The following is a 25,587-nucleotide window of genomic DNA, read 5'->3' as shown; positions in this document are numbered from 1 at the left end:
ATATCAGCACATATCAGCCTCAGTAAAGTAAGATTCTGAAAAATGAATGTATAACATGTGTATTTATGTATATTTTGTAACTCGTAGGACATGTCCTGGAGTCTTGTTGTTCGGAACAGATTGTTTCGGTACATTCCCGTCAATATAACTGCTCTTGTGAACCATATTTTTCAAGCTTCGCGCTATTTCCTTTAGTACATTTGCTTCTCGATCGGGGCGGTGCCATCCAAAAGTGTTCCGACATCGTCCAGCATTTTTCGTACGATGGATGGCTGCTAGAGGCGCTTGCAGCCTCAGTAACGTAAGCTTCTCGATAAAATGGGGTACCTTGAGCACCCCGCAGAATTTGAAAAGATTTGTATGATTTGATTCTGAAAAATGAATGTATACCAGGTGTATTTGTGTATATTTTGTAACTCGTAGGACACGTCCTGGAGTCTTTTTGTGCGGTAAGATTATTTTGGTACATTCCCGCCAATATAACTGCCTCAGGGCTCTGGCCGCTCTGCTACCCAATAGTAGACACTACCAATAGTAGACGCGCCTGCGCGAGAACATTTGGGCACAATCGAAGCATTGCTGGGAGGCGGGAGGATGGGGCCTGTTCTAAAAAGGTCCCGGATGAGAGGTTTTTTAGTGGGTATTGGGGGAACCGAAGATCTGTTCCCTTGGAGTCCCACACTACTGCATACTGCACACTACCCTCTTCTGAGGTGTAGATAAAAGTATTTTTCCTCTCATAAAAAAAAAAGAAAGCATATAATGGTGAACCACGAATCGTGACGAGTACATATAGAGATTACTCTGTTATTAGCAGTCCGATCGAAAATGTTTTTATCACAAATAGCATGGTTTCAACAGCTTTCACGTGATTATAGCAAATTTTCTGTAAAAAGAATTAAAAAATGCAATTTTTTTGTGTTCTGATACTTACCGAATTTGTCTTGAAATCCTCTGACAAATAGGCGTAAGAAAATTACAGGTGTATTTGCAAAAAATTGGAGGTGACCTTGAAAAATCATTAAAAAAAAAAAGAGTCGACGAAAAATTATATCGATATAAATTGTTATTAAAGTAAATTAAATACAAAGAAGTATAAAGAAATATGTAGTTTGTATTATTAAAAAATGTTTAGCTTTATTTGTATTGTTTAATTTTTGTAGTGATATTAACAAAGTATCAAATAAACTGTGATAGAGTATAATTTGTTCAAAATATTTGTTATGTAATTTGTTTCCGCTGAAAAAAGTTTACTTAACACATATAAGAAATTAATAATAACATATTTTGCAAAAAAAATTAAAATTCTACAAACATACGAGTAATTTTAACGAATAATAATTAACAATATACAAGATTTCTTTTAATGTCAGTTTTACTGATAAGCGTAGCAGAATCATCGAACAAATATTACACGACGATTATTCGACGAGAAAACATACTCCGTTTTTGATCACGCTTCATATTCGTAACAAGCGAGATCGCGACACTTAGTTGACTAAAACAGTAACTATACTAAAATGACAATATCATAATAAATCGCAGATTATCCATTCAACATTTCAACACATTTTACTCACAATTTAAAATTAAAAACGAATTAAACAAAATAAAAAAGAATTTTAACATTTACTTGAGTACGTAGCGATCTTTCATCTTCCAGCTGAAATAATACGAATTTAACATAATTATATAATTACAATATACATTTATATAATAATGCTATGTCAAAGATATGAGTACATCACATTTAATTTATGATACTGTTCTCAGTTCAACGACTGTTGGTTTTCAAAATATTTAAGGCAAAAATTATTGCAGTCTATGATACGTACTATTAGACTATACAATAGTATGTAACAAAATTAAAATCTGTTTTAATCTATCAGTCACTTGCACATTTTTTAAATTAGAGATATAATCAAGCTATTGTAAGCATGCTTGAACTTTTTCGATCCATTCTTGCGCAGTTGCTGCATCACCAGCACAAAAGTTATATGTCCGTCTGTTTGTACGAAGCTGCAAATCAAATAACTGATTAAGATCAATCTTTATAAATTAATAAACAATATAGAAATTAATTATGTTTACATCAAAGAATGATTTATCGTCAGTTTTCTTTGGTGGTCCTGGCATTGGCGCAGCTGGGGTTACGGACACTACTTCAGCTAGATCTGTAAAATAAATAACATTATTTTTTACTTATCTATTATGCATCTTTTATATTTGTTACATACCTATGTATCCTTTACAATGAGAATCTTCCATTGCATCGTAATATCTTAACTGGTGCTTTATAGAATCTAGTACGAACCATCTTTGTTTCCAGCCTTTAAGCAAAGCACCTCGCTTATAAAGATATCCTTCATGCGTTCTATTTTCTGCAACGTTACTAGAGAATTGCTCATAATATTGTTGTGAGGAAGTTTGTATCGTTGCTACACCTACGAGTTATTTATTTCTTACAGTAATTGTTTCACGAAATTTAAAAAAGAATATAGTAATGTAAAATTCATACTTGAGTTTACGCTTCCGTTATCACCGCCGCTTCTTGTAAGTGTGTGTGTTTGTAAATTGTCAGTCACTGTTTTATATTTTGTGCAATTTTTTGGAACTGCATCAGCGCACTTGTCATGACATACATGACCGCAGTCTACACATCGCAAACCGGCTTTCACAGGTCCCCATAAAACACCAGAGCAAGCATCGCAATGAGTTGGTGTTGCTGAATCTAATCTTTCGAATCTACAGAAATATAATATTGTAATCATTTTATTGTATATTCTGTTAACCCTTAGCACTCGAATGGTAACTCTGAGGCGCTACTAAAAGTTGCTGTACCATTATTCAAAATATTGTTTACGTTATTAAATATGTTGGTACCTAATCAATTACTAAACATTTAGGTATTGTATGAGGTATTAGGATACATTAAAATTGCTCCGAGTGCAAAGGGGTTAATAAGAAAACCGACTCTGAAAATTTACCTATGAGGGTGTGCGTAAACAGAACCATCATTTCCGGAATTATTTCCGCTTGCGAGTTTGCCTCGGAGAAGTAATTCCAATGTAGAACGCTTGTGAATCAATCGACCATGATATCTGACCAGTGTAGTGCTAAACGATGCGTGACGCTATATTTAAAACAAAAAAAAAGAAATATTTCATTATAAATTCATGTTATTCGAATAATTGAACAAGCACATCTTACTAACCGCAAGAGAATCTGTGTTTGGCAGTTCAAGCTTATCCCAAAGAACTTTCCATTTTTGTGGTAAGTGACCTAACTCTGTTTCTAGTTTATGAATTTCTTCTAAGAGATAGGAAAATTGATCGGGTATCATGGTGCTTGTACCGTCATAACTGAAATAACCCCATTAATGTTAGCATAGTAATGATTCATTACTAATGAACAAAGTGAAATACATTTTAACTTACCCTTGTGTAATCACTTTGCGATTACTTTTAACAACGCCATCAGCAGCTTCTGCTTCTTCTTCTTGCTGTGAATCTTGTTGCAGCACTTCTAAGTCGTACGCAGGCCCATGAGCTAATTCTTCTTCTATATAATACTGCCAAATATCAAGACTCGGCAAATGAGACACAGGTCTTAATACCGTGTGTTCCGTATTAGGCGTATACATAAAATTATAAAACAACGGACATCTTGCATGTTGTTTCTCAATGTAATCAAATATACTTTGACCAAGATTACATCCTGTATTTGTCCCTGCTAATCTTCCGCCTGGATAAATGGTTTCATCGTCACTTCCGGTATCCACTCCCTTATGATGACTTGTCAGCGACCCTCTTTTATCTTCCACGGCAGTGATACCACATTCTACTCTATCAAATTCACAGTCCAACAAAAATGTACGGAAACGACATGAAACCGAATGGTATGCCAAAAACTTCAAATAATACTGATTGAATTCAAATGCTAATGGAAACTGTTTTTGGATTTGATGCACTATGTCAAGAAACTGTAGGAAAGTAGGCGTAAAATTAGTAGTTTGCGAATTCGCCGCAAGGTTACTTCTATGCCCGAATCTGTGTCCAAATCCAAGCCATTCTTTCTCAATCAGGGTTCGAAATCCATCGATAGTTCTGTAATGTGGATCAAGACACACTTGAGCAACAGAACAAACTGTTGTTGTGGTATCCCAACCCTGTTCTAAACAAACGGCCACCGATGAGCCTTGTACATCCATCAAATCAATAACGGCACCAGACAACTGCATTAAATTTTGAAGTTGCTGCAACCATTCTGAACTTTCAATCAACCTAAAATCAAGAATTTATATAAATTATTTACTTCAATACCTTCAATTGCAATGTACATAAATTGAAAATTGAATATTATTATCAGTAGACTGCGGATCTTTATGCATTTGTGGCTTCTGAAAATTTTCAAAAAAGATTAGCATATAATATTCGACAGAATTTAGTACAATTTTGATTTATTTCAGATCTGCAGAGGTTACAACCACTGGAAATACGATTCTATTTTATCCTATTTTATTCAAAAATTGAAAATTGCATAAACATTCGCAGTCTATTTATTAGACTGTAGATTATATGGATTTATTACAAAAACGAGTGGTCGAAATTCATAACGGTAAAAATATTAAAAGAAATTATGAATGTCAATGTATTACTTCTATTTTATTAAAATTATTAAAGAAAGAATCGAATTTCTATTTGGCTTCTAAAAATCCGCAGTCTAATTATTCCTCTTCGAAATATGCATACTTATAAAAACTTTGGTCAGGCTCTACATTTGGAGAGCTAGGAATACAAGCCCGCATGAGTTTTTTAAAGGCGGCTTTAGTATGTCTTGCATCGTAGTATTCAACTGGAATAAAATCGGTTTTCGGCGCTGATTCGGCTTTAACACCCTTGAATATTACACAAATTTAATTAATAAAAAGCTGGTTATGTGAAATTATGCTATTTTAAAATAGAAAATCTCACTTTCATATGCGCTTTTTCACCAAGAATATATAATACAGCCCGTTGGAATGTATGAACACATTCTGTACCACTATCCGAATCTGCAGAATGTCTTACAGTTCCACGCTGATGAACTGATGTCAAAGAAGCCTGAGAATTATGTCTCTTATCTTTTAACGAGCCCCAACGACCGAAATTTTTAGGACCTTTACCACCTGATGAACTACAAAGCGTACAAGACACATATTACTTAAGTAATTATAATTATAATATATCCTTTTTCACATACGAGTATACTTGTATATGTATAACCAAACATATACCTTAATGTTCCAATGGCTTTATTAAATGGATTCCGTCGGGATTGCTCAGGAGTAGCGTTACGATCTTCAGCTGCTAGCAATAAGGAATCAATACTGAGTGAACTATCAGACATTCCCCAGGCAGAACCTTGTCGCAAGGCAGATAATGGAGTCGCAGCTACAAGCGCCATTATGTATTTCTCCTGTTCTAGGGATGACGTTGTTTCTGAAGATGTTGCTGTCAACATAAACAAATATTTAAGTAGTGTTTCATCTATAAATGTCCCAAGTGTCTGGCCTACAATTGTCCCGTAACTATCCCCACTATCGCGGGGTATAGCTAATGTGACCGTACGTCCCGTTTTTAGGTAGTGTGTCCCGTTGTCCCCAAGTACATCTTCGGGACGCCGAAATGTCCCGTTTTTAGAAAGAGAGCAACCCACGATAACACAATTTCAAAAAAGGACGCGAAAAATCTAAAAATCATCCGACGGTAGTGTCTACTCTAGCCTAGGGCATGCCAATAAGCCTCGCACATTGTAAGTCGACAGAAGTCTGCTAGTTCGCTCGCTCGGTTGCGAGTACATACACTTAAGTGTTTGTTCTTCAGAAAATTATAAGACCACATAAATTATTTATTTTCACGTGTTCATTCCTGTTTTTTTCATTAATAAATGGAAACTATGAAGAAATATGCGTTTTCTTGAATACTATTACCTAAAAATTAATAGATGTCCCGTTTTGAGGGAAAAAATAAATGGTCACATTAGGTATATCCTGTGAGAGGTCCTGAAGCTCGAGAGGCCTCGGTCGCCGAAAAAACTTCCTTATTTTTCTATGGGACTTTCACCAACATATTCGTAGCATTTTTCTGATGAAAATAATGCCAAATATGATATAATTCCGATAATATTTACTTGTGTAATGAACGATGAAAGTTTCGGACGCAAGGAAGAATAGCGTATGGCGTATGGGAAAGCCTTTGAACGTTTCCCATACGCTGTCCTTCTTTGCGTTTAAAACTTTCATCATTCATTACACAAGTAAATATCATCGGAATCATATCATATTTGGTATCATTTTCTTGAGAAAAATGCCACAAATATGTTGGTCAAAGTCCCGTAGAAAAATAATGAAAAAAGAAGTAGTTTTGTGATTGGATTAGTTATGTTTATACTTCTGGATGACTAAGCCCTCAAGCTTCGCTGTCCTTTTCTACGTTCGGCAAAAGTCAAAAAATAGTATCCCTGGCCAGACCCGTGTTTTAATAAACAATCTGTAAAGATTTTTGTTATTAACATTATTTACCTTTTAAGTTAGCAGCGGATGCTGGATGAGCTTTCAACATGCCTATAACACCCTTTCCATGGTAACCCGCACCTCTGACAAGAAGCGCTTTTGTTCTGGGATGTCTCCAGGTGACAACTGGTATTCTATTGTGTCTATAAAGTCGACAAAATCTCCGTATACTTTCATCCGATACCGATGAAGGTACTATAAGGAGTGCGGGATAGCTTCTACAAATCATATAGGCACAATTCACCGAAGATAACCGAAACGGTTCGTTCCTACGATTGCTATGTGGACCGTTTGAATATAATCCCAAACGATACCAATCCCTTACGTAACTGCGTTCAGATAATCGCTCTAAGGTTTTTGCGTCAGTTGGTGGTTGTGGTTGAGCTACGATGCCCGGAATTTCAAAGTCATCTACTATGAAAATTGAATGTATAAATATTCTTTGAAATGAAAAATATTCTATCGATATAATTCTCGGTAAAGTTGCCAATGATGTGGGTCCTCTCCGATTTCAACGAGCTTTAGATATGTTATCAAGATATTTCTCGTTAGAGTTTTTAGCGGTCGGCTTTAATTTACGAGATATTTGCAAAAAACTTCACTTGTAAACTCATATGAGTGTCTTAATAGCGGATACCGCTTCATGCGTTAGAAACATCGTAAGCAGGTTTAGGTTTGCGTTAGGTCTGGGGATCAAATCTAACCCGGCATATACAAGTAAAGTTTCTTACCATATACGATATAGAAACTTATACATATAACCATATACGATATAGAGAAACTTATTTGAAATGTCGAGTTTTATAACATATTTCAAGGTCATCGAAATCGATGGGGACCCACATCATCGCAACTTTACCTAATTCTCATTTCGAACTCACCACTGAGATCATCGTCATGACTTAAATCATTATTATCTGTTACTGGTAAACTCATTCGACCAGGTGATGTCATAAATTTGTTGCTAGTAATCATATTCATATTTGGCAGGACGTACTTTTGTCTTTTCGACGACTGTTTCGGTTTAAAACCGGCCTTGCGCGCAGTTTTCAGAAGAGTTTTCTTGGCAAATCCTCTGAAAAGAAAGACAGTAATCATATTGTAGTAGGTAGATGGTAGGGTAGAGTAATAAGAACATACTGTAATAAAAGCTGACATACTTGAGAGTGGCGTTCTTTTCTTTTCCTTTATGATGTGCAGTTGGCGTCACTAATACTTGTCCGTAGAAAGCAAAATGATGAAAAATATGTGGTGGATATCGAGCTTTATGAACTAGCTTTCTTAAAGTTTCAATATTCTCGGGTGTAACTTCTTCGTCGAATGCTAATTTTATTAACTGAAAAGTACAAGACCGTAATTGAAGGCCTTCTTGCAAACACTGGTCCAAGTGTGCCAAGTGCTGTACGGCGACTCGTTTTTCCTTCGTCAAGGATGTTACAGGAAATGCGCGAACTACTAATTGTTCGCAGGCAAATGGATCACAAGGTATTCCTTTGAATACAATTCTGTAATTAGTGAGGAATATAGCTCCTTCCGCTGGCAAGAGTGGTGGTATCTTTGGTAATCCTGCTGGGCTTTCTTCTCTCCCATCTGGTAGAAGGTAAACACGTAAACCATCCATGATAACTTCTTCACCAGGCAGCATGTTAGGTGTCAAGATTTTCGGCTTTTGTATCGGAGGCAACCTTTTACTTTCTCTATGTACAGCTTCAAGAGTCTCGATGTGCATATGAACAACGCCAGGAACCATTTGATGTAGACATCTGACGTGTTCGGCACTTACACCTCCTTCTGTGCAAACACGATCCACAAATCGTGAAACCATTCGAATAACGGCACAACCAGTTTCTCCAGGATCAGTTTCCTCGAAACCAGACTCTGCATCGCCACTGTCGCTTGCCACGCTATTCGTGATACTATTACTTGCTCTTTCATCGTCATAAATGTTATCTTGCCGATGAGTCTTCGCTCCTATGTCTAATGGAACTAATAAATACACCATTCTATTTGCGTAATGAATTGCTTGGCTGTACATAGTACTTTCTTCGCTTGCTATAAGCTCCCTTTGTTTCTCCGTATCAATCGTTGGCCAAATCCTCATTTGTTCAGCAGCTATTTCAAGAGCTGACGGTTCTTGAATTTGATAAATTGAGTAGCGATCACGAAAGGGAAATTCTTTTCCATCCCGCGGGCTTATTGGACTCAAAATACCATCACTGATCAGCCGTGGCGGAGAGTTCTCTCCTGGGAGATATAATCGTTTAATATCTTTTTGGACGTCCAAATAAAATGCGTCTTCCCAAAATTGCTGGTTTTGCCATACAGGATGTTCCTGAATGCATGTATAAGCAAATTGAATTACTCCTGTGCAAAGTTTCCTACAAAATGCTGTTGCAAGTGGAAGAAGCGCAGCAGCAACTCCATGTTCATCCATTGACGAATCGTCTTGCAATGCACAATTCATCAAACGGACTACAAGATCAAATTGTTGGTGTTCTAACATTGCTTTGTTCCCAACAACGTGTTGCGACAACTCCATGCAAAGCGCCAGCCGAGCAGCTTTACTCTTCAGCGTCCTTAATACAGCAGGAAAAGTTTTCCGAGCATCCGATATTTTATTTTCAAATATACAATTTATACAGTTGCGAAGAACTTCGAGTCTACGTGCGGAATTGCTGACCAAATGTCTAGTGTCATGAACAAATGAGATATGTGGACCCATAGGTACAATACGAGGTTGCGACGGCCTCAATGATGATAATCTATTTACAAACAGAATTCAAATTATACAATATGAAATGTTTGAAGTAACAGGACATGTTGCAGCAATGCGTGATACAAATACAAACCTAACTCTGAGATTATTTTTGGCAAGACCTTCGTCTATAATTGCTTGAACTTGCTCTGGATTGATGCGTGGCAAAAGTGGCTGATGTATTCTAGCGAATGCTCCTTCAGGTGGTTTCAAAATCTTTTGTACGTATGGCTGAGGATTTGGATTTTCATTTGTGTACAATTGTTGTGCTAATTCTTGAATATGCGTTAAAATAAGTCCTAGTATAACAACATACATTGAAAAAATCATTTATACAACCCTTTATATAATATTAGATATACACAGCAAGACCATGATATCTAACATAAATATCATTTTCATTGGTTATTATTGCTTATTATGTTGTGTTATTTCTACTTACTATGGTCTTGTGCTTCCTGTTTCAATTGGTCACTCAAATTGCTGTACAATTCATCCCACACGTCGCAAGCTCTCCATGGTGGTCCCCTTTCTGCGATAAAGGAAGTAAAAAACATACAATCCAAAACTCTCGTCGTAAAATCACAATCTGTCAAGCCTCGTTCCCCTAAGAAAGCTGCCTAGAAATATGAGAAAAAAAACACAATTTTGATTAAAGTTTACTCTTCGTGTATAGTTAAAGAAAGAGAAAAAACAGTAATAAAAACCTTGTGAAATGTTATAACGGGCTTAGGATGAATCCTTATTAGCGTTAGACAGCTACGATAGCCTTGTAACAATTGAGCAAATGTTCTCATAAAAACTGCTCTTATTTCTTTGTCTAACATAGGGGAATGAGGAGCTCTCGTTGCAAGTGGTGGAAAGGCATAATCTGCACAAAGTAATTCTGGCTGCAGTACTAAGGATAATGCATCCTGTGTTTGCGAAAGAAGTGGTTCTGGGAGTAATGGAAGTGAAACACCGTCTGGAACCATGATAGAACCTCCGTCTAGATCAGCAACTATTACATCCATCTATAAGAGAAGATAACGATTGTGAGAATATAAGATTCTTCACTACGAATAATAATAATATCTGGTGAATGGTAATATCTGGTGAACCAGCCTGTGTCATAGTTACAATCATATCTTACAAGTTCTGCAACTTCATATTTTAACGAGCTGTGTACGCCCATAATGAAAGGAGTAGGTGTGCTCAGCACTTCGACCAAAGCTGCTGGCAAAAGAGGAATGTAGACATGTGTGTATCTAAACGGATACATTAGTGCAGTGAGAGCACGACATCCTTCGGTCAATCGTGAATAACTCGCAGAATGGAAAAGTATTTTATGTTCCGTCATAACAGCACAAAATAATACTAATACATTACGAATACCTGGTACAGTATAAAAGCACACATGGATAAATGTAAAATCGTAATAACAATATTTCTGTATCAAAGCTGTCTAATTCTTACCTAACTGTTGAAATAAAAGATTTACACTAGTATGAGTTAATGGAAGAGAAGGACTAATCGGAGGTTGAAGCGCTTGACGATCACCTGCGCCAATGCTGAATCGTACTTGTGGTCCACCAGCAGGTGGTACTTGTATACAACCTAATATATTTCCTACCAAAGTTTCTAACGGTATACCATGGTTTTCTACATATACAGTGTATATAATACCAAGACAATTCTGAAATAAAAATATGAAACTATACATATTCGTTGCATAAAAAAATATATGAATGCTTAATATACATATATAAACGTCGACATACTCTAAAAGTTTCAATGTAATCGAGTCTGGAAACCAGCACCAGACATTTGGGTGCGTACATAATGCTGTGATGTGCAATTGTAGGTATTGTTCTAATCAATGAACGACTATCACCATCTACAGGATCTTCTTCTTCATCTACAGGTTTACTTGGCACAATCGACACTGTCTCATTGAAACACATGCAAGCACAGTAATGACGATTTGCATCAATATCAGTTAAAATAGACACAAAAAAACGTGGTTCCTGTCTTTCTGTAGATAAAGCCCATCCTTGCGGTTGACAAAACTATAAATAAATACAAAATTAAATATAAAACGGGTATTACTTTGAAGATGCAGCGATACCTTACCCATTCTATTCCTTCAATAAACGGTGTATCTTGCCAATCCTTTTCTGGAAATCTTTGTAGAATAATTCCATTACTTATGCCTCCTCCTATGGTAAGACAAACGAATATATATATATAATTTAGAATACTGTTCTTAATAACATATATATCCTATCTAATATTCTTAATCCTTTGCACTTGGAGCTATGTTACCTCGAAAATGAAATATGTGAAATATGAAATTAATATAATACCTCATATAATATTTAAATGTTTAGTAATTGATTAGATCCCAACATATTTAATAATCTAAACAATATTTTGCATAATGGTACAGTAATTTTTAGTGGTGACTCTGAGTCACCACTCAAAGATTGGTAAAATAAACATTAATATTTCCTTTTAACTCTCTCTTTGCACTCTGAATTATTCTTCAATTTTGTTGCCAACAACTCTCTACTATTTTAAGTATTTCATTTGAAATTTACTTCAGAGGACAGTTTCTTGACTCCTACTTATTTTAAACAATTTTGTTTACTAATTATATTAAATATAGCTCTCAAACTTTGTTGTAATTTATATTTGTGGAACTTATATTTGTTTTTAACTAAAATATAAAGGAAGAACCAAATACATATAAAAACACGTTTCATTTACATTTTCCTTTCTCCGATGTCGACTCATACTTGACAAAGGAGTGCAAAGAGTTAAAGGACCACAGAGTTATTGTATATTTACTTAAGACAAAACTTAAGGAATGTTATACATAGACTGTGGATTTTATACATACAGGCAAAAATTGATAGGTACAGTTTGAAGGTATACAAAGATTGAAATAACTTAAAAGTAGCAATGTATTGTTCTTAGCATTTTGAAGTTATTAAAGAAGGAAAGTAATTTCTTGTAATTGATGCATGCAATTTTTATTTTGCATAAAGATCCACAGTGTGGAATTACTGTCACGTACCATTAAGCGTTTATAAACGTGCGTTAATAGCGCTAATGTAATTTTGAACTGTTGTGATAAACAGTGCTTACTCTCTTTTTCGTGGTCGTAGCCGACCACAACAAAGTAGTCGGCTAACCGGGACATTTCGGTGTACTCGTGGGATTGCGTGGGGGTGATAGCGCCCAACATCCCACGTAGATTTTAATACACGTGATTTCATGGACCGTATCCTATCAAGCAACGATCAACTACCTTGTGTCAACGTTTCACGTAAACACTCATCAATATGCAAATTAATGGATATATATCATAAGCATTTTCAGATCTCTGTTCCTTCGTTCGGATGCGAACAAACTTCAGAACAAGGCGCCAAAAGTGCGATGCCGTTGTAAATACATTTAAAAAATGTTGTATCCTCTAAAGAAGAATTTTTGCGGAAGATGGTTGAAAAATCCAAAGACACCTCACACGCTGTCCAATGGTAACCTCTCGCATTAGTTACGCTCAGAAAACGAAGTCACCCCGTATTAGAAATGCGCGATATTCCATTTATTTGATAAATCACAATATGATGCCACACCCCGAAGCTTTAATCCATAACCTTCCAAACTCAAGCGCCACATTGGGTGTTTGTTGAACCGCGTACGAACGAAAACGCGCCACGGATATACAAACGAGGAAAAGAACGCGCTATAATTCGCATTTAATTTTACGTTTTTTTAGTCTTCTGCTTGGGTCACTGAGACTACTCTAAATCTGAAAACATACGCATTATTATAGATGCTGTTCCCATGCAGCTTTATAGTCCGTTCATACGGTTCATAGCAGTTCATAGCGAACCCATTGCATAACATATGCACTGTCAGGCACTGTAACGATTCACATATATATTCACATATATTCACATGTGCCAATGTATACATACACATATATAGGTAAGTATACATATAATTTTTAATACTATTGCTTGTTTATGCTACATATACATACAATATATATGCAGTGTGCACCAGTGTCAACCAGTGTGCACTTAGCGCGCATTTATATGTAGCGATCCTTTTATTGGACTATTTCATTCTAGATATGATTTTATAATAATCTTCGGAAACTCCACTGTTGACAAACTTTTATTTCTTTCAAGCAACACTTTTATATATATATATATATTATATAAATGAGGTCCATCAGTGCCGGATTAAGACCCTTAGAGGCCCTAAGTACTTCAAAGATTTTGAGGCCCCTTATACGCATTAAATATTAAATTTCTTAGGCATTTCCGATAATTGCACTAAAAAGTGTTAGTTTTGCTTGCTTCATTTTTCCACTACTCGTTCGATCTTTCCATTCACACACATATGCACATTAGCAATAAATGTTATTACTATGTAAAATATGAAAATTTCTGTACAGAGCCCCCCTTTTCCTGATGCCCCGAACACGTGAATTTGGGTTCAGCGACAGGCGACAGGTCCCGGCAGGTCCCGGCGTTGTCGTTGTCGTTGGCTGTCGTTGGCCGAGCCGGAATTCGTTCACTGTAGCCGCGCTCTGATTGATTCGTGTTTTTCATTAATATAATTCGAAAACAAAGCGTTTCGGCGCGAATTGGCAAAAGAAAAAGTTGCTTAGAATTACCTCAAGAATCATCCCTTTCTTTTTCCTATACTCTTCTTGAAACAGCATGTATAAAACATGAATGATTTACGTGAATGAACTCTCTGAATATTATACATATAAGCCATAAGCAGATGTAAGCAAATCACATAACTGTGTGGTACACGCAGGTAAATACACGAATACACGTCTTGTATGTAGTGATATCTAACCTGGTTAATAATCAGCACGTGATATAAATTGAGTTTATTTACATAAAAAAGAAGAGCTATTGCACAATAAAGAGTAGTCAATTTTTTAAAAATTATTCTAATGTAAGTATACTCCTCATTTTCAGTTTTTCTATAAGTAATGAAATGTTGTAAAAGTAGGTACCCTTAAAAGTGGGAATTCGTATTTGTAGTAAATAGATACATAATCATGAATAAAAATGTTTATGTTTTTTACAGAAATATAATGAATTCCGACAAGCTAAATATTTCCGAAATGGTACTCGGAAATTTGGATGCAGTAGGATTTACTGTTGCGGCAATAATAGGTTACTATATATATAGAACAATGGCAACAACAAGCAGAAGATTAAAAGAATCTGAAGAGGCAAATGAATCTTCAAACGATGTGGTAAAGAATATTAGAATAAAATGAAAAGATTAGTTAATAAATATATAGCACTATCTTTTCTTTTGAATAGGTGTTCACTGATGAGTATGATAGTTATAAACTTATCTTAGTAGTTAGAACTGATTTAAAAATGGGAAAAGGTAAAGTTGCGGCACAATGTGCTCACGCTGCCGTTGCTGCATATAAGGCAGCTCTAAAACATCCAAAAATTTTACAAGCTTGGGAAGAATCTGGGCAGGCAAAGATTACTGTTAAGGTATTTACCAGAGATCCCTATTTCCCATGTATCTAAATACACGGGTACACGTGTAGTAAACGAATCCGGATTGAGATCCGTACAATTTTTAATACCCGTGTATTTCTGTTTCACGGGTACACATGGCACGTGAAATGTGCTAAAAATTTGTGAAGACGAATCTGTTCGGACGGATCCGTTTGGCAAGTTCGAGTCCGGTGACTCATGCGTTTATGTTTTTCGATCGAATTCTTTTCAATTGTTGATGTTAGAAGTAAGACGCAAGCGAGACAGCAATAAATTCCACGGACTCGAACGCGTCGAACGAATCCGTCCGAACGGATCCTTAAATCCTTACTACAGTAAAGTCGCGATCTAGCTCCCATCGCCTATTCCGAGCAGAGACAGAGATCGTGTAGTCTTGAAAAACTATTTTTTTATGACTGCGTCGACCGCGCCGAAAGTACGAAGGATGCCGAATGTAGAAAAGGACAGCATGTAAACCCAGCATGTAGCTCGAGCTTCTTGGACCCTCGCGGGGATGCCCCCCAGAGGAAGGGGTAGGCGAAGGGACAGTGATCGTGGAGATCCTCAGAGAGCTAAATCGCGACTTTACTGTACACGGTTCACGTGCCATGTATAGGTACACGGGTATTTTTAGTACCCGTACAAAACCACGATCTCTAGTATTTACATATATTACTTAATTATCAAATGCGATAGTATTAATATGCTTTACATTGCATTGTTTGTATAAAATGAGTAAATTATTTAAAAAACTTGTAGGTTGATAGTGAAGATGCTTTAAAAGAAATAGCAAAACAAGCAAGATCTGTGGGACTTTTGGCAAATGTGATACAAGATGCTGGCCATACACAAATTGCACCTGGAAGTAGAACTGTATGTGCAGTTGGTCCAGGTCCGGCTCCATTGATAGATCAAGTGACTGGACATTTAAAATTGTTTTAAAAAAAATTCCAAATAAAGGTATATTACTTCATATTTGGGTTTTATATTCTTATAGTGATCTTTTTAAATCTCGTTTTAAGCCTCACTGCGCTAAATACAATATCAATGGAAACACATTGATTTTTATTAAGAGAAACGACCATAATATTGAAAAAACGGTTGGTATATTTATAAAAAATGGAAAAGTACAATTTGTTGAAATATATTTTAAAATTTTTCGATTCTTTTTCTGTTTGCAATGCACACCTTTCATTCGGTAGTAACGTTTTTCACATGGGAATATGTGTTTGCATTACTAGATTTCAATATAACATTATTTTACATTTCATCTTAATAATAATATAGTACATTTTTGCATTAACAAGTATAGGTATAGCGTTGGGTGTTGTTGCATACAGTATGCTCTTACAATTAAATTTTATTAACCATCGATATAAGTAGCTTTAGCCGATAACATATTGAAAAATTTTGTTCTGTAAAGACATCGAACAGTATTGTGTGGATAGAATAATTTTTTGTAAGGTAAACAGTTACCATGAATTGTGCTCAATTTCAATCTCGATACATTGAAAATTTGTTTCCAATAAAATAACTTCCATTCTTTGGTACCCAGTACTATTATTATCCACATAACATGTCATTTAATACTTATAAATATTATATAAATAATCTATACTGGAGGAGGAGGCGCTTTGCGGTGGATTTTATTAGAGCTGGTAGCACTGCATTGCGATTCAGCGATAGATCTACCATCAGCCTCGTCCCTTCGACACAATTCAGATTCGGATTGTATCCAATTTTGACTCTGGTTGTGATTTGCACGCGTTGATTGAGGCTCTTCGTTTTCAGGAACAGAAGCGACTTCTTCTAGTAATTTTGATAAAGACGGTGCTAATCCTAATCCTAAATTTCGTTCGTGATACACTTCCGAAATTGTAGGTGTTAATTCACGCGTAAGACTTGTAAGAGACGTAGCTACATTTCTTAAATTTTGATTATGAGTTTCTGCAGATTGCGTAGAATCAGACTGCGAGCAAATATCTTCGGTTGTTGTAGGATGACGCGGTTTTCTTGGCGAATTAGACCCAATTTCTGTTCTAACGCTTAACCTTTCTAAAATCGTTGCTGGCAAAGGTGGTAATGGCTGCTTCCTTAACACAGTTGCGTGGCCACTATCCCAATCTGTTACCGAACTACTTGAACTAGATCCAGGTCTTATGCTTTGATCAGGATAAAGATTTCTAATATGTGCTTGATGATTTAGATTGAGTGCTACTGGAGGACTTGGAGTAAAAGCAACATCCGATTCACCTATAAAACATACATTAATTTTCATTTTATACCCATTATAAGCATATACAGGGTGAGGCACCTAAGACTTACACCGAAAATATCTCCGTTGTTTTTAGTAATACAAGAAAATGTTTCAGTATTTTGACGGAGAAGTTTTTTTAGGTGCTTCATTCTGTATACTTGAGAAAAATTCGTTTTTACCTCCGCCATTTTGACAAGGCTGACGAGATGTAGGAATTTGAACATTCGGTGGTTCCATAGTTTTTCCATCTGGTTCACCTCGATGTCGAACGTAATTTGCAAATGCACCTCCTAGTCGAGGTCGTTCTATAACATTTTTCTCAGTGTGAGCAACAGAAGCTAGGCTCTCCATTGAACTACTGGAATCTAAACTTAAACTTTTCGGCGCCTCTTGTGTATCTAAGAATACATTTATAAATTAGAATATTTGTATTGTTTTAAAGGTACATCTATTTTTATACGTAATATAGATTTACCGAACAAAGCAAGGAGAGCTTGAAGAGCAAATTGAACAGCTCTTCGCGATGCTTGTTTTCCTGTTCTTAATATTACTTCCGACTGACCAACTTCCATAAGATCAAAACCCAAACTCGCAAACAATTCATGAGACCCTGAAACTCTCCACACTTGCACCGGTAATGTAACTTCTTGACCTTCTGTAGCACAACTAGCTCTTCGCATTGCTGCAATAACATCTTCTGCAGCCTCAGGTGCCTATAAAGTAAAGAGATTATTAAGCTCCGCTAAAAATTGCTATATCATTATCCCAAATATCTTTTACATTATTAAATTTGTTCAGATTTAATAAATTACTAAACATTTAAGTATTAGGAACGCGAAGAGAACTTTCCGGACCACCGAATATTACGTGAGTAAACTGCATCAGTTTCATATGTATAAAATAAACAAAATCATACAGAATGGAAACATTCTAGGTCGGTAGAAATATTTGGTTTGCTAATTAAAATAGTTCCGAGTGCAAAGGGTTAATACATATTATCGTTACTTATTGTAACACGCTCAATATTCATGTACAATATACAGAAAAGATTTTTATTTCTTACCTGTAACAGTCTAGCAAGTGCATGTAAAGATGATGGCCCCAACCCTAATAATGCTTGTAAGCTAGCACTACATCTTGTTAATCTCTCTTCAGGATCACTTTGTGGGAAAAATACAGAAGACGGTATCCCGTTTCCGGCAGGCTCAAATCTGAATCCCACCGACATTAAAAGTTCTCGCCAACCTGAGGCTGCACCTACTTTATTTTCAATGCTACGTTGAGTTGTATACATAGCATTTTTCTGTCCCCGATGTATTCGCTGTAATGATTTTTCTACTAAATGAAGTGTTACGCGTAAAGCATCGCGGCTTTGTTCAGGACCACCACGCAATAATTCCGCAAGCGCTTGTCCCATTAGAGCGACCTAAATGAATAATAATTTATGGATAATCATGCCAATATAAATATTTCATTATATTTAAAGATACAAATTTTATACTTTGTTTGATAATCTCGCATCTCCGCCAACAAGTAGCCAACCAGCCCAATTTGCAGGATGAGCAAAGTGCCTTGTATGTTGGACTGTTTGCATTGCTTCTGCTAATGCTCTTGACGCTCTAGCACCTTGCAGCATGGCACTATAAAATGCTCGTAATAAAATACTGCCAGCTGTGGGTGGAACGGACCACATTCCAATAAGTATACATTGTGCTCCTGCATTTAATAAAGCTTTAGCTAAATTTTGTACACCATCTGCTGTAGCAGTCGTGTTATCTGTATTATTCCAACAGTGACCGCTAGATATGACAACTAATCGTGCAGCTATTCTCAATCTTGCAATATCCATATGACTTAATAAATATTCTGGTCTTTCAGAGGTCTCTTCGCATTGATCGGCAGTTAATACCAAGCTACTGGAGTTCCAAAAGACTGGGACTGTCAGGTGTACACATTCTGCATCAGGTAATGATCTTAAAACAGCTGATCTAGTTGCTTCTGCCCCTGTTCATACGAATAAAAGAAAATGTAAATTCATGTGTTTGTATGCGGATTTAGAATAGCGAATGTTTCACATAAATCTATTTTTACTTCCAAGTGTCTCGATTGAAAGTTGAATGAAAATATGTAGTATGGCAATAATTAACTATCCTAAAACTGATCTACCTATTAGTAAACAAAAAATAGATATTTACCAGTCAGTGCACGGGCTTCCAGTAGCTCAGCAACAATCTCAGATTCCGTTTCGGTAGAGGATACATTTTCAGTCCAGCCATATTCTTCTCTAAGTTCTTCAGAAAGTATCGGGTTTCCTGCAACTAATGCAGCCACTGTGGCGCCACCCTCTGGCATAGGAGTTTTTGATCGTTTTCTTAAAGCTGCAAGAGATGGTACGACTAATAAGGAAAACCTTTCACACAAGTAATCTTCTCCAGGATTTGATTGTAACGCTGGAAGTGGGGCCAAATATAGTGACTTCTCCACTACCATTATCAATTCCTTTCTTGCAGGCGGTAAAAGATCTTCGAACGGAGCCAAAAGTAAATGGTAAAGTACTTGAATCGGCAGTGGTGGTTGCCATGTAGGTCCCTTTGTTCCTCGTCCCCATCGAGCACTTCCTGCTCGAGAACTGACAGAACCCACGCTAAACAGGCTACTTAAACTATAAGAGCTAGCATTAAGATGATGTCCTCGTGACGGTATTTTCGCTTCTTCAACAAGTTCACTCGTTTCATCCAAAAGAGCTTCTCTTGCTTGTAAAACTCGTTTTTCTAATCCTACACCGTCATCCAATGTAGCCGAATGAAACCGCAACAAACCTCGACCAGGAGCAAGGCACCAAGCGTGTAATTCGCATCCTACCTCACTGAAATGTTATAAATAACATGTTTATCGATAGTTTTTTTTTAAACATATTTACTCGAGAATAAATATTATTAAGGGGGTAGACTCATTTTTACAGGATTGCAAAGGTGCGGATTGCGCGTTCTCATTTCTCGATAATAGAAAGATGGGGTTTTTCAGTAGTTAAAAATGCTAGATAAAAGATCGATCTAGGCCGCGATCGCCCTCAAAAGTCCTATTTCTTCGTTTACGAGGCGTAATTTGCACTGTTCCGCAGCGTAATTTGCATTATTCGCATGTAGCTATTTTCATAAAGCTGCGACGGCTACATGTTCCGAATAATGCAAATTATGCCTCGTAAACGAAAAAAATAGGACTTTTGAGGTTCGATCGCGGCCTAGATTGATCTTTTATGTAGCAGTTTTGACTACTGAAAAGTCCCATCTTTGCATTATTGAGAAATAAGAACGCGCATCCCGCACCCTTGCAATTCTGGAAACGAGACAACCCGCTTAAACATAAATTACCTATAATACAATATAACTCCACGTTGTCTATCAATGATTTCTGAATAATGCGCAGCTTCATCCAAACAATTACTTTTAGAACGTCTGGATCTTTCTGCCCAATTTAAAGCCTCTTCAGCTCTGTTCAAATTGATTAACACTTTCTGTAACATTCTATACGTTTCTGATAATAATTCAGACTTGTTTGGTTGTCCACAAGTAAGGATAGGAGAGGTGCCGTCTAATGATTCTAATAAATTTGCAGCTTTTTCTAAATGTTCTACAGCAATAGTTGCTTCATCGGCTTCCCAGTGAACAAGACCGAGTCTATGCCTTAATCTAGCTGCTTCTTCTCTTCTTCCCAATCCTTCGGACAATGATAAACCAGATTGCAAGTAACTCAAGGATCGTGACAAATCACCACATAAATGATGAAGGCGTCCTAAGCTGGAGAAAGCAGCCGCCCTCGCTGGTTGGTCTCCAGCTGCTGCTGCAAGACTCAGCGATTGTTCTTGCAATCTTATAGCTTCTTCAAATTGTCCTAATGCTTCTTGAGTCATACCTAAATTCGCACATGCTCTGGCTTGTAATCCAGCTGCATCTAAACCTTCGGCGATCGATAATTCTAATTGATGGTGTCGCAACGCAGAGTTTGGATCGTCCATTAATAAATGAACTGCTCCTAATCCACTAGCAGCTTCTGCTTCAGCAGCTTTATCACCAAGTCCTCTAGCAAGAGCTAGCTGATGCGACAGACAACTTACAGCTTGTTCATGATTACCTAACGCAGCATGGACTCTGCCTATATAATAATATTAATTTTGATCAATTCGTAATGTACGTAACTGTATTTATAAAATAGCGGAATATATGGTTCACCTAAATCTCCATAAGCAGCACCCCTCGATTCTGGACTGTCAACTTCATGCGCAGCCACCAATCTTTTTTCAAAGCAAACCAACGCTTCTTGCAAATTTCCAGTCGCTTCTCGAGCTCTACCCAATCCTCGATATGCTCTTTCTTGTTCTCTTATACTTTTCAATTTTGTAGCAGCCACCAATTGTTGTTCGTGACACTTAATGGCTTCTTCCGGGTCTCCTAATGCTTCGTAACAATCACCTAGATTACCAAGCGCTCTAGCTTTGTCTAACAAAGCAGTGCCCATCGTCAGAGGTTCTAAAGTTGCTAGTTGTTGTTCAAAATATCCAATTGCGTCTTCATAATGTGCCATATTCAGTCTAGCTATCCCTAAGTTTCCTGTTTAAAGACAATAAGAAAGTTCTTTTAAATCTTACTGTATAAACTGACAAGATTTTGTGGAAATTTAGTAATTCCGTGTAGAAGTTTTACCTAATGCTTGGGCCTCGACACCTGAATCGGCTAATTCTTTTGATCTTTCTAGTTGTTCCTGATAACATTTAACTGCATGAGTATATTGACCCAATGCCATGTGTACTGCACCTAAGTTTCCGTGAGCTCTACACTCGCCACGCAAATCCCCGGCTTCTTGTCTTAAAGTTAATTCTTGAGTATGAAATCCTAGAGCCTTATCAAGATTTTTTATCGTCCGATGAGCTATACCTAATGCTCCATAGGCAGCAGCCTCTAGACTCCGATCACCAGCTTGACGAGCCAAATTTAATTGTCGTTGGTGCATTTTTATCGCTTCTTCAGTTTCTCCAAGACGCAAGAGACAATCACCGATATTTCCCAACGCTCGAAATTTTCCAGCTAAATGCTTAGTCATATGTGCAATAGCTGCATACAAACATGTAATTTATAATGTGTATTCTGAAGTTTTTGTTGTTATTTCTATTCAAATATGTAACATACTCTCTTACCTAAGTAATATTTTTGGCATTCTAGTGCAGTATCTAAATTTTCAAGAGCTAAATGTGCTAATCCTAAATTACAGTATGCTCTTCCCATTCCAGATTTATCCTGTAAATCCTTTGCTAATGCCAAATCTTGATCGTAATATCTGACGGCCTCACGATGATTACCTAAACAATAATGGGCATAGCCCAAAAAGTGACACGCTTTTGCTTCTCCTTCAACGTCGTGCAATTCTTGGGATAGCATAAGGTAATTTTCGTAATATGGAACTGCTTCTTCAAATCTGCCACGAGATGACAAACAGTTTGCAAGATTAAGCAAAGCACATGCTTCACCCGCGGTGTCTTTCAACTCTCGTGCTATAGCTAAGTGAGCTCTATAATGCCTCAACGCTGCCTCATGACCTTGTACAGCTTGATACGCTACTGCTAAATTGCCATGTGTACTAGCTTCTGAACTACGATCATTGACCTATATTAAATGGTGAAAAGAGTTTTTTTATACAATTGAGGTAAGTAATATTATTTTTTTATTAAATACGTTGTATAATTGACCTCTTTACTTATTGTTAATTCTTGTTTATGATATTTAATAGCCTGTTCGTAATATCCTAATGCATTATAAGCGTTTCCGATGTTTCCAAATGCTCTGCCCATGCCAGCTTTATCTCCCAACGATCTAGCAATTCCTAAGTGAGCTTGATGCAATTTAAGTGCAGCTTCATGTTCACCAAGTAACTGATACACTATGCCTAAATTGCTGCATGCTCGTCCTTCAGCTACTTTGTCTTTCGTAGCTAATGCAACGTCAAGTTGTCTCTGGTGCCACAGCTTGGCTTGTGCAAGATCGCCTAAATAAGGATATATTTGAAAGAAATTTTACAATAAAATTCATTTCTTCGCCAGTTTCTTCATTAGTTTTCGTTCCGAATAAGTTTTTCACCTGCACATCTTGCAGCATGACCCAATCCAGCATATGCTCTCATTTCTATTGCTCTATCGCCGAGTTCTTGAGCTATTCTTAGAACATTTTCGTGATAAGCCATTGCTTGACCAAAATTTCTTCTATAGTGATGAGATGATCCCAAGTTACTAAAAGCTCTTGCTTCCTCTACACGATCTCCTAGTCGTCTTGCTATTCTCAAATGCTGGGTGTGACAATCAACAGCACTTTCAAATTCTCCCATTGCTAAATAAACGGCTCCCACATTACCTATTTCCCGTGCTTCCTGAAGTCGATCTCCCATTTGTTTCACCAATTGTACACATTGCTTATGGGAAGCAAGCGCATTCGGTAAATCACCAATAGCTGTATAAACGTGACCTAAGCTTGTTAAAGCAGAAGCTGCAGCTTGAGTGTCTTTGCACTTCATAGCTAAAACCAATTGATACCTATGCGCTGTTAAAGCTTCTTTGAAACTGCCTTTGCTAAAATACGCAGAGCCCAAATTTCCATGAGCTCGACATTCACCCTGTGTATCTCCTAAAGATCGTGCCACCCCTAAAAATATTTTTACTCACAAGTTAAAAAACAAATCTCATCATATATTTAGATCTGTTATTATATTAAGTTCTTACCTAAGTCTTGTTGCATATAATTGATCGCTTTGTCCAAAGAATTTAATGCCCAGTACGCACTAGATAGAGCCGAAAATACAGAACCCCTTAATTTTAAACTACACGAGCCAATGGTTAGCGCAGCTTCCAATACACCAGCTGCAGCTTTATACTGTCCTGCCCCAAGAAGTTCTTGACCAACAACAGAAATTACAACAAAAGGAGATTCATCGAGTTTCATTGCACGCAATTGTTGGAACGTTGGTTCTAATGTTGCCCGTAGCGGAGATTTTAAAGATGCCTCTACCAGACCAGATAATAATTGACAATTAGAAGGATCATGTGCTAGACCGGTACTGAAAGCCACAAGGGCCTCTCCGTGCCTTCCTAAACATTGTAATGCTACTCCTTGGCGGTAATATGCCTAAGTAAACAAAGACATTTAATGAATTATTTACGAACAGTAAGTAAAATCTTTAGTTATACCTTTGGCCACTGAGGACTAAGTTCGGTAGCTCTAACTGCATCTTGAAGAGCAAGCGCAAATAAACCCATTTTGAGCCGTGCTGCTGATCTATTTGAGTACAGCACATGACTGAGAGGATCCAAGGCAAGAGCTTCTGTGTATAAGCTTGCGGCAAGAGCGTAATCACCATTCTGACAAGCTGCATTGCTACGGCAGACTGTCTCTAAAAACAGAGACCTCGATCCTGCAGCCAAAGCCGATGTACCTTCGGGCTCCACCTTAAACATTTATAATAGTTTTAAGTGACCATTTATAATAGAGAAATCATACACATACAAATAGTAATAATTAGATTAATAAAAAAGTATTATCATGAGAGAGAGAGAGAAATTGTGAAAATATTTTATATTTATTTTATAAAGTTTTTATTATATTTTAATTGTAAAGAAAAGATATATATAATTCAAATGATTTTGTAATAAACAAAAAATACGAAATACTGAAATCTAAAAGATTTTTAAATGAAACAATATAATAACAGTAGTACCTATTGGGACGTGTAGTATAAAGAATCGTACTGTTACCTCAGAGATATCCCTATGAGACATTGCTTAAGACGAGCAGGTAGCATCCTCCTGCATGAGCATTATCTGCGGCGAGGGAGCTCAATTAGATAAGGCCATACATTTTAGAATATAAGGCTTTTCTAGAACTTCCCACACCACTTCCTTTTTCTCACTCACATTTATTTCTCACAAAGTTCTAGTTTCAAATTTTTACGACACTAGTCAAGTAAACATTGACATTAACTACTTCGTCCTAATAATCAAAGTATTTGCTAGGATGAGTGAATTGGTTCGATTAATAAAAAGGGAGGGAGGAAGGCGTCTTAGGGGGGCACCCACTGCATTCCTCAGGCACAGCCATCTTGGAATGTGACCTCAGGTCCCCCCTTAGGCCCAGAGTGGGGCCGGCACTGTCTACTTCTCAACTTCTCTACTCTTCGCATATTGGGCCTCACGCAGCCTCACGTGCATGTAGTTAGATATAGTATACTTCGTATGCTGTATCGCAAATAATATACATATATAGAAACGAGGAAATTGTGTATTCGAAATAATCATATATGTAATTTCTTTCGAGCAAATTATGCAACCGTTTGTTTAATATTGCATGGTATACACTGCACGGCTACTGGGCAACTATGAAATGATAATATGGTACCTATATGTATACCTATATATTACATTATTTGTGATGACACAATGAAATTAAAACTA

At 36.8% G+C, this 25,587-nt stretch overlaps 3 protein-coding genes across 6 annotated transcripts; 1 reads left to right on the top strand and 2 right to left on the bottom strand.

Moving 5' to 3' along the window:
• Positions 1-1,111: 1,111 nt before the first annotated feature.
• Sbf (SET domain binding factor) lies at positions 1,112-13,118 on the bottom strand. 2 transcript variants are annotated; one of them, XM_076420894.1, is made up of 21 exons: positions 12,438-13,118; positions 11,421-11,506; positions 11,069-11,356; positions 10,764-10,983; positions 10,441-10,682; positions 10,016-10,321; positions 9,751-9,928; positions 9,403-9,607; positions 7,714-9,315; positions 7,435-7,628; positions 6,563-6,967; positions 5,276-5,492; positions 4,974-5,175; positions 4,752-4,897; positions 3,438-4,283; positions 3,215-3,362; positions 2,988-3,133; positions 2,519-2,745; positions 2,238-2,444; positions 2,092-2,174; positions 1,112-2,019 (listed from the first exon to the last, which is right to left on the bottom strand). In XM_076420894.1, the coding sequence occupies exons 1-21, from the start codon at positions 12,535-12,537 to the stop codon at positions 1,927-1,929; spliced, it is 6,141 nt and encodes a 2,046-aa protein (XP_076277009.1). In that variant the 5' UTR covers positions 12,538-13,118; the 3' UTR covers positions 1,112-1,926. The 2 variants fall into 2 exon arrangements, with proteins under 2 accessions (XP_076277009.1, XP_076277010.1); XM_076420895.1 differs by having other exon boundaries at positions 6,563-6,964; positions 12,438-13,117.
• A 650-nt stretch (positions 13,119-13,768) lies between these two features.
• LOC143207445 (peptidyl-tRNA hydrolase 2, mitochondrial) lies at positions 13,769-16,003 on the top strand. Of its 3 annotated transcripts, XM_076420906.1 has the most exons (5): positions 13,772-14,273; positions 14,409-14,580; positions 14,651-14,836; positions 15,602-15,802; positions 15,865-16,003. In XM_076420906.1, the coding sequence occupies exons 2-4, from the start codon at positions 14,416-14,418 to the stop codon at positions 15,782-15,784; spliced, it is 534 nt and encodes a 177-aa protein (XP_076277021.1). In that variant the 5' UTR covers positions 13,772-14,273; positions 14,409-14,415; the 3' UTR covers positions 15,785-15,802; positions 15,865-16,003. The 3 variants fall into 3 exon arrangements, with proteins under 3 accessions (XP_076277022.1, XP_076277021.1, XP_076277020.1); XM_076420907.1 differs by lacking the exon at positions 15,865-16,003 and having other exon boundaries at positions 13,769-14,129; positions 15,602-15,815; XM_076420905.1 differs by lacking the exon at positions 15,865-16,003 and having other exon boundaries at positions 13,773-14,273; positions 15,602-15,815.
• An 86-nt stretch (positions 16,004-16,089) lies between these two features.
• On the bottom strand, positions 16,090-25,584 carry LOC143207436 (uncharacterized). Its single transcript, XM_076420893.1, has 15 exons — positions 24,892-25,584; positions 24,328-24,585; positions 23,863-24,265; positions 23,228-23,785; positions 22,840-23,135; positions 22,291-22,756; positions 21,800-22,207; positions 21,329-21,706; positions 20,471-21,251; positions 19,295-19,965; positions 18,601-19,103; positions 18,163-18,525; positions 17,575-17,812; positions 17,279-17,497; positions 16,090-17,095 (listed from the first exon to the last, which is right to left on the bottom strand). Exons 1-15 carry the CDS (start codon positions 24,913-24,915, stop codon positions 16,455-16,457), a joined length of 6,207 nt encoding a protein of 2,068 aa, XP_076277008.1. The 5' UTR covers positions 24,916-25,584; the 3' UTR covers positions 16,090-16,454.
• Between the last annotated feature and the right edge of the window lie 3 nt (positions 25,585-25,587).

This window comes from Lasioglossum baleicum, chromosome 3 (assembly GCF_051020765.1).
Source record: "Lasioglossum baleicum chromosome 3, iyLasBale1, whole genome shotgun sequence".
NCBI classification, from domain to species: domain Eukaryota; kingdom Metazoa; phylum Arthropoda; class Insecta; order Hymenoptera; family Halictidae; genus Lasioglossum; species Lasioglossum baleicum.
Note: the sequence above shows the minus strand (reverse complement) of the source record. Positions and strands in the feature narration are given on the sequence as shown.

Coding starts and splice junctions, on each gene's coding strand:
- Sbf (XM_076420894.1), bottom strand. CDS start 12,537: ATGTTGGGCGCTATCACCCCCACGCAATCCCACGAGTACACCGAAATG. Junction 5,493..6,562: donor ATCCGCTGCTAACTTAAAAG/GTAAATAATGTT, acceptor TTATGTTGACAG/CAACATCTTCAGAAACAACG. Junction 3,363..3,437: donor CGCAAAGTGATTACACAAGG/GTAAGTTAAAAT, acceptor GGGTTATTTCAG/TTATGACGGTACAAGCACCA.
- LOC143207445 (XM_076420906.1), top strand. CDS start 14,416: ATGAATTCCGACAAGCTAAATATTTCCGAAATGGTACTCGGAAATTTG. Junction 14,581..14,650: donor ATGAATCTTCAAACGATGTG/GTAAAGAATATT, acceptor TCTTTTGAATAG/GTGTTCACTGATGAGTATGA. Junction 14,837..15,601: donor AGGCAAAGATTACTGTTAAG/GTATTTACCAGA, acceptor AAAAACTTGTAG/GTTGATAGTGAAGATGCTTT.
- LOC143207436 (XM_076420893.1), bottom strand. CDS start 24,915: ATGTCTCATAGGGATATCTCTGAG. Junction 24,586..24,891: donor CTCATAGGGATATCTCTGAG/GTAACAGTACGA, acceptor TAAATGTTTAAG/GTGGAGCCCGAAGGTACATC. Junction 19,104..19,294: donor GGAAGCCCGTGCACTGACTG/GTAAATATCTAT, acceptor TCGTATGAACAG/GGGCAGAAGCAACTAGATCA.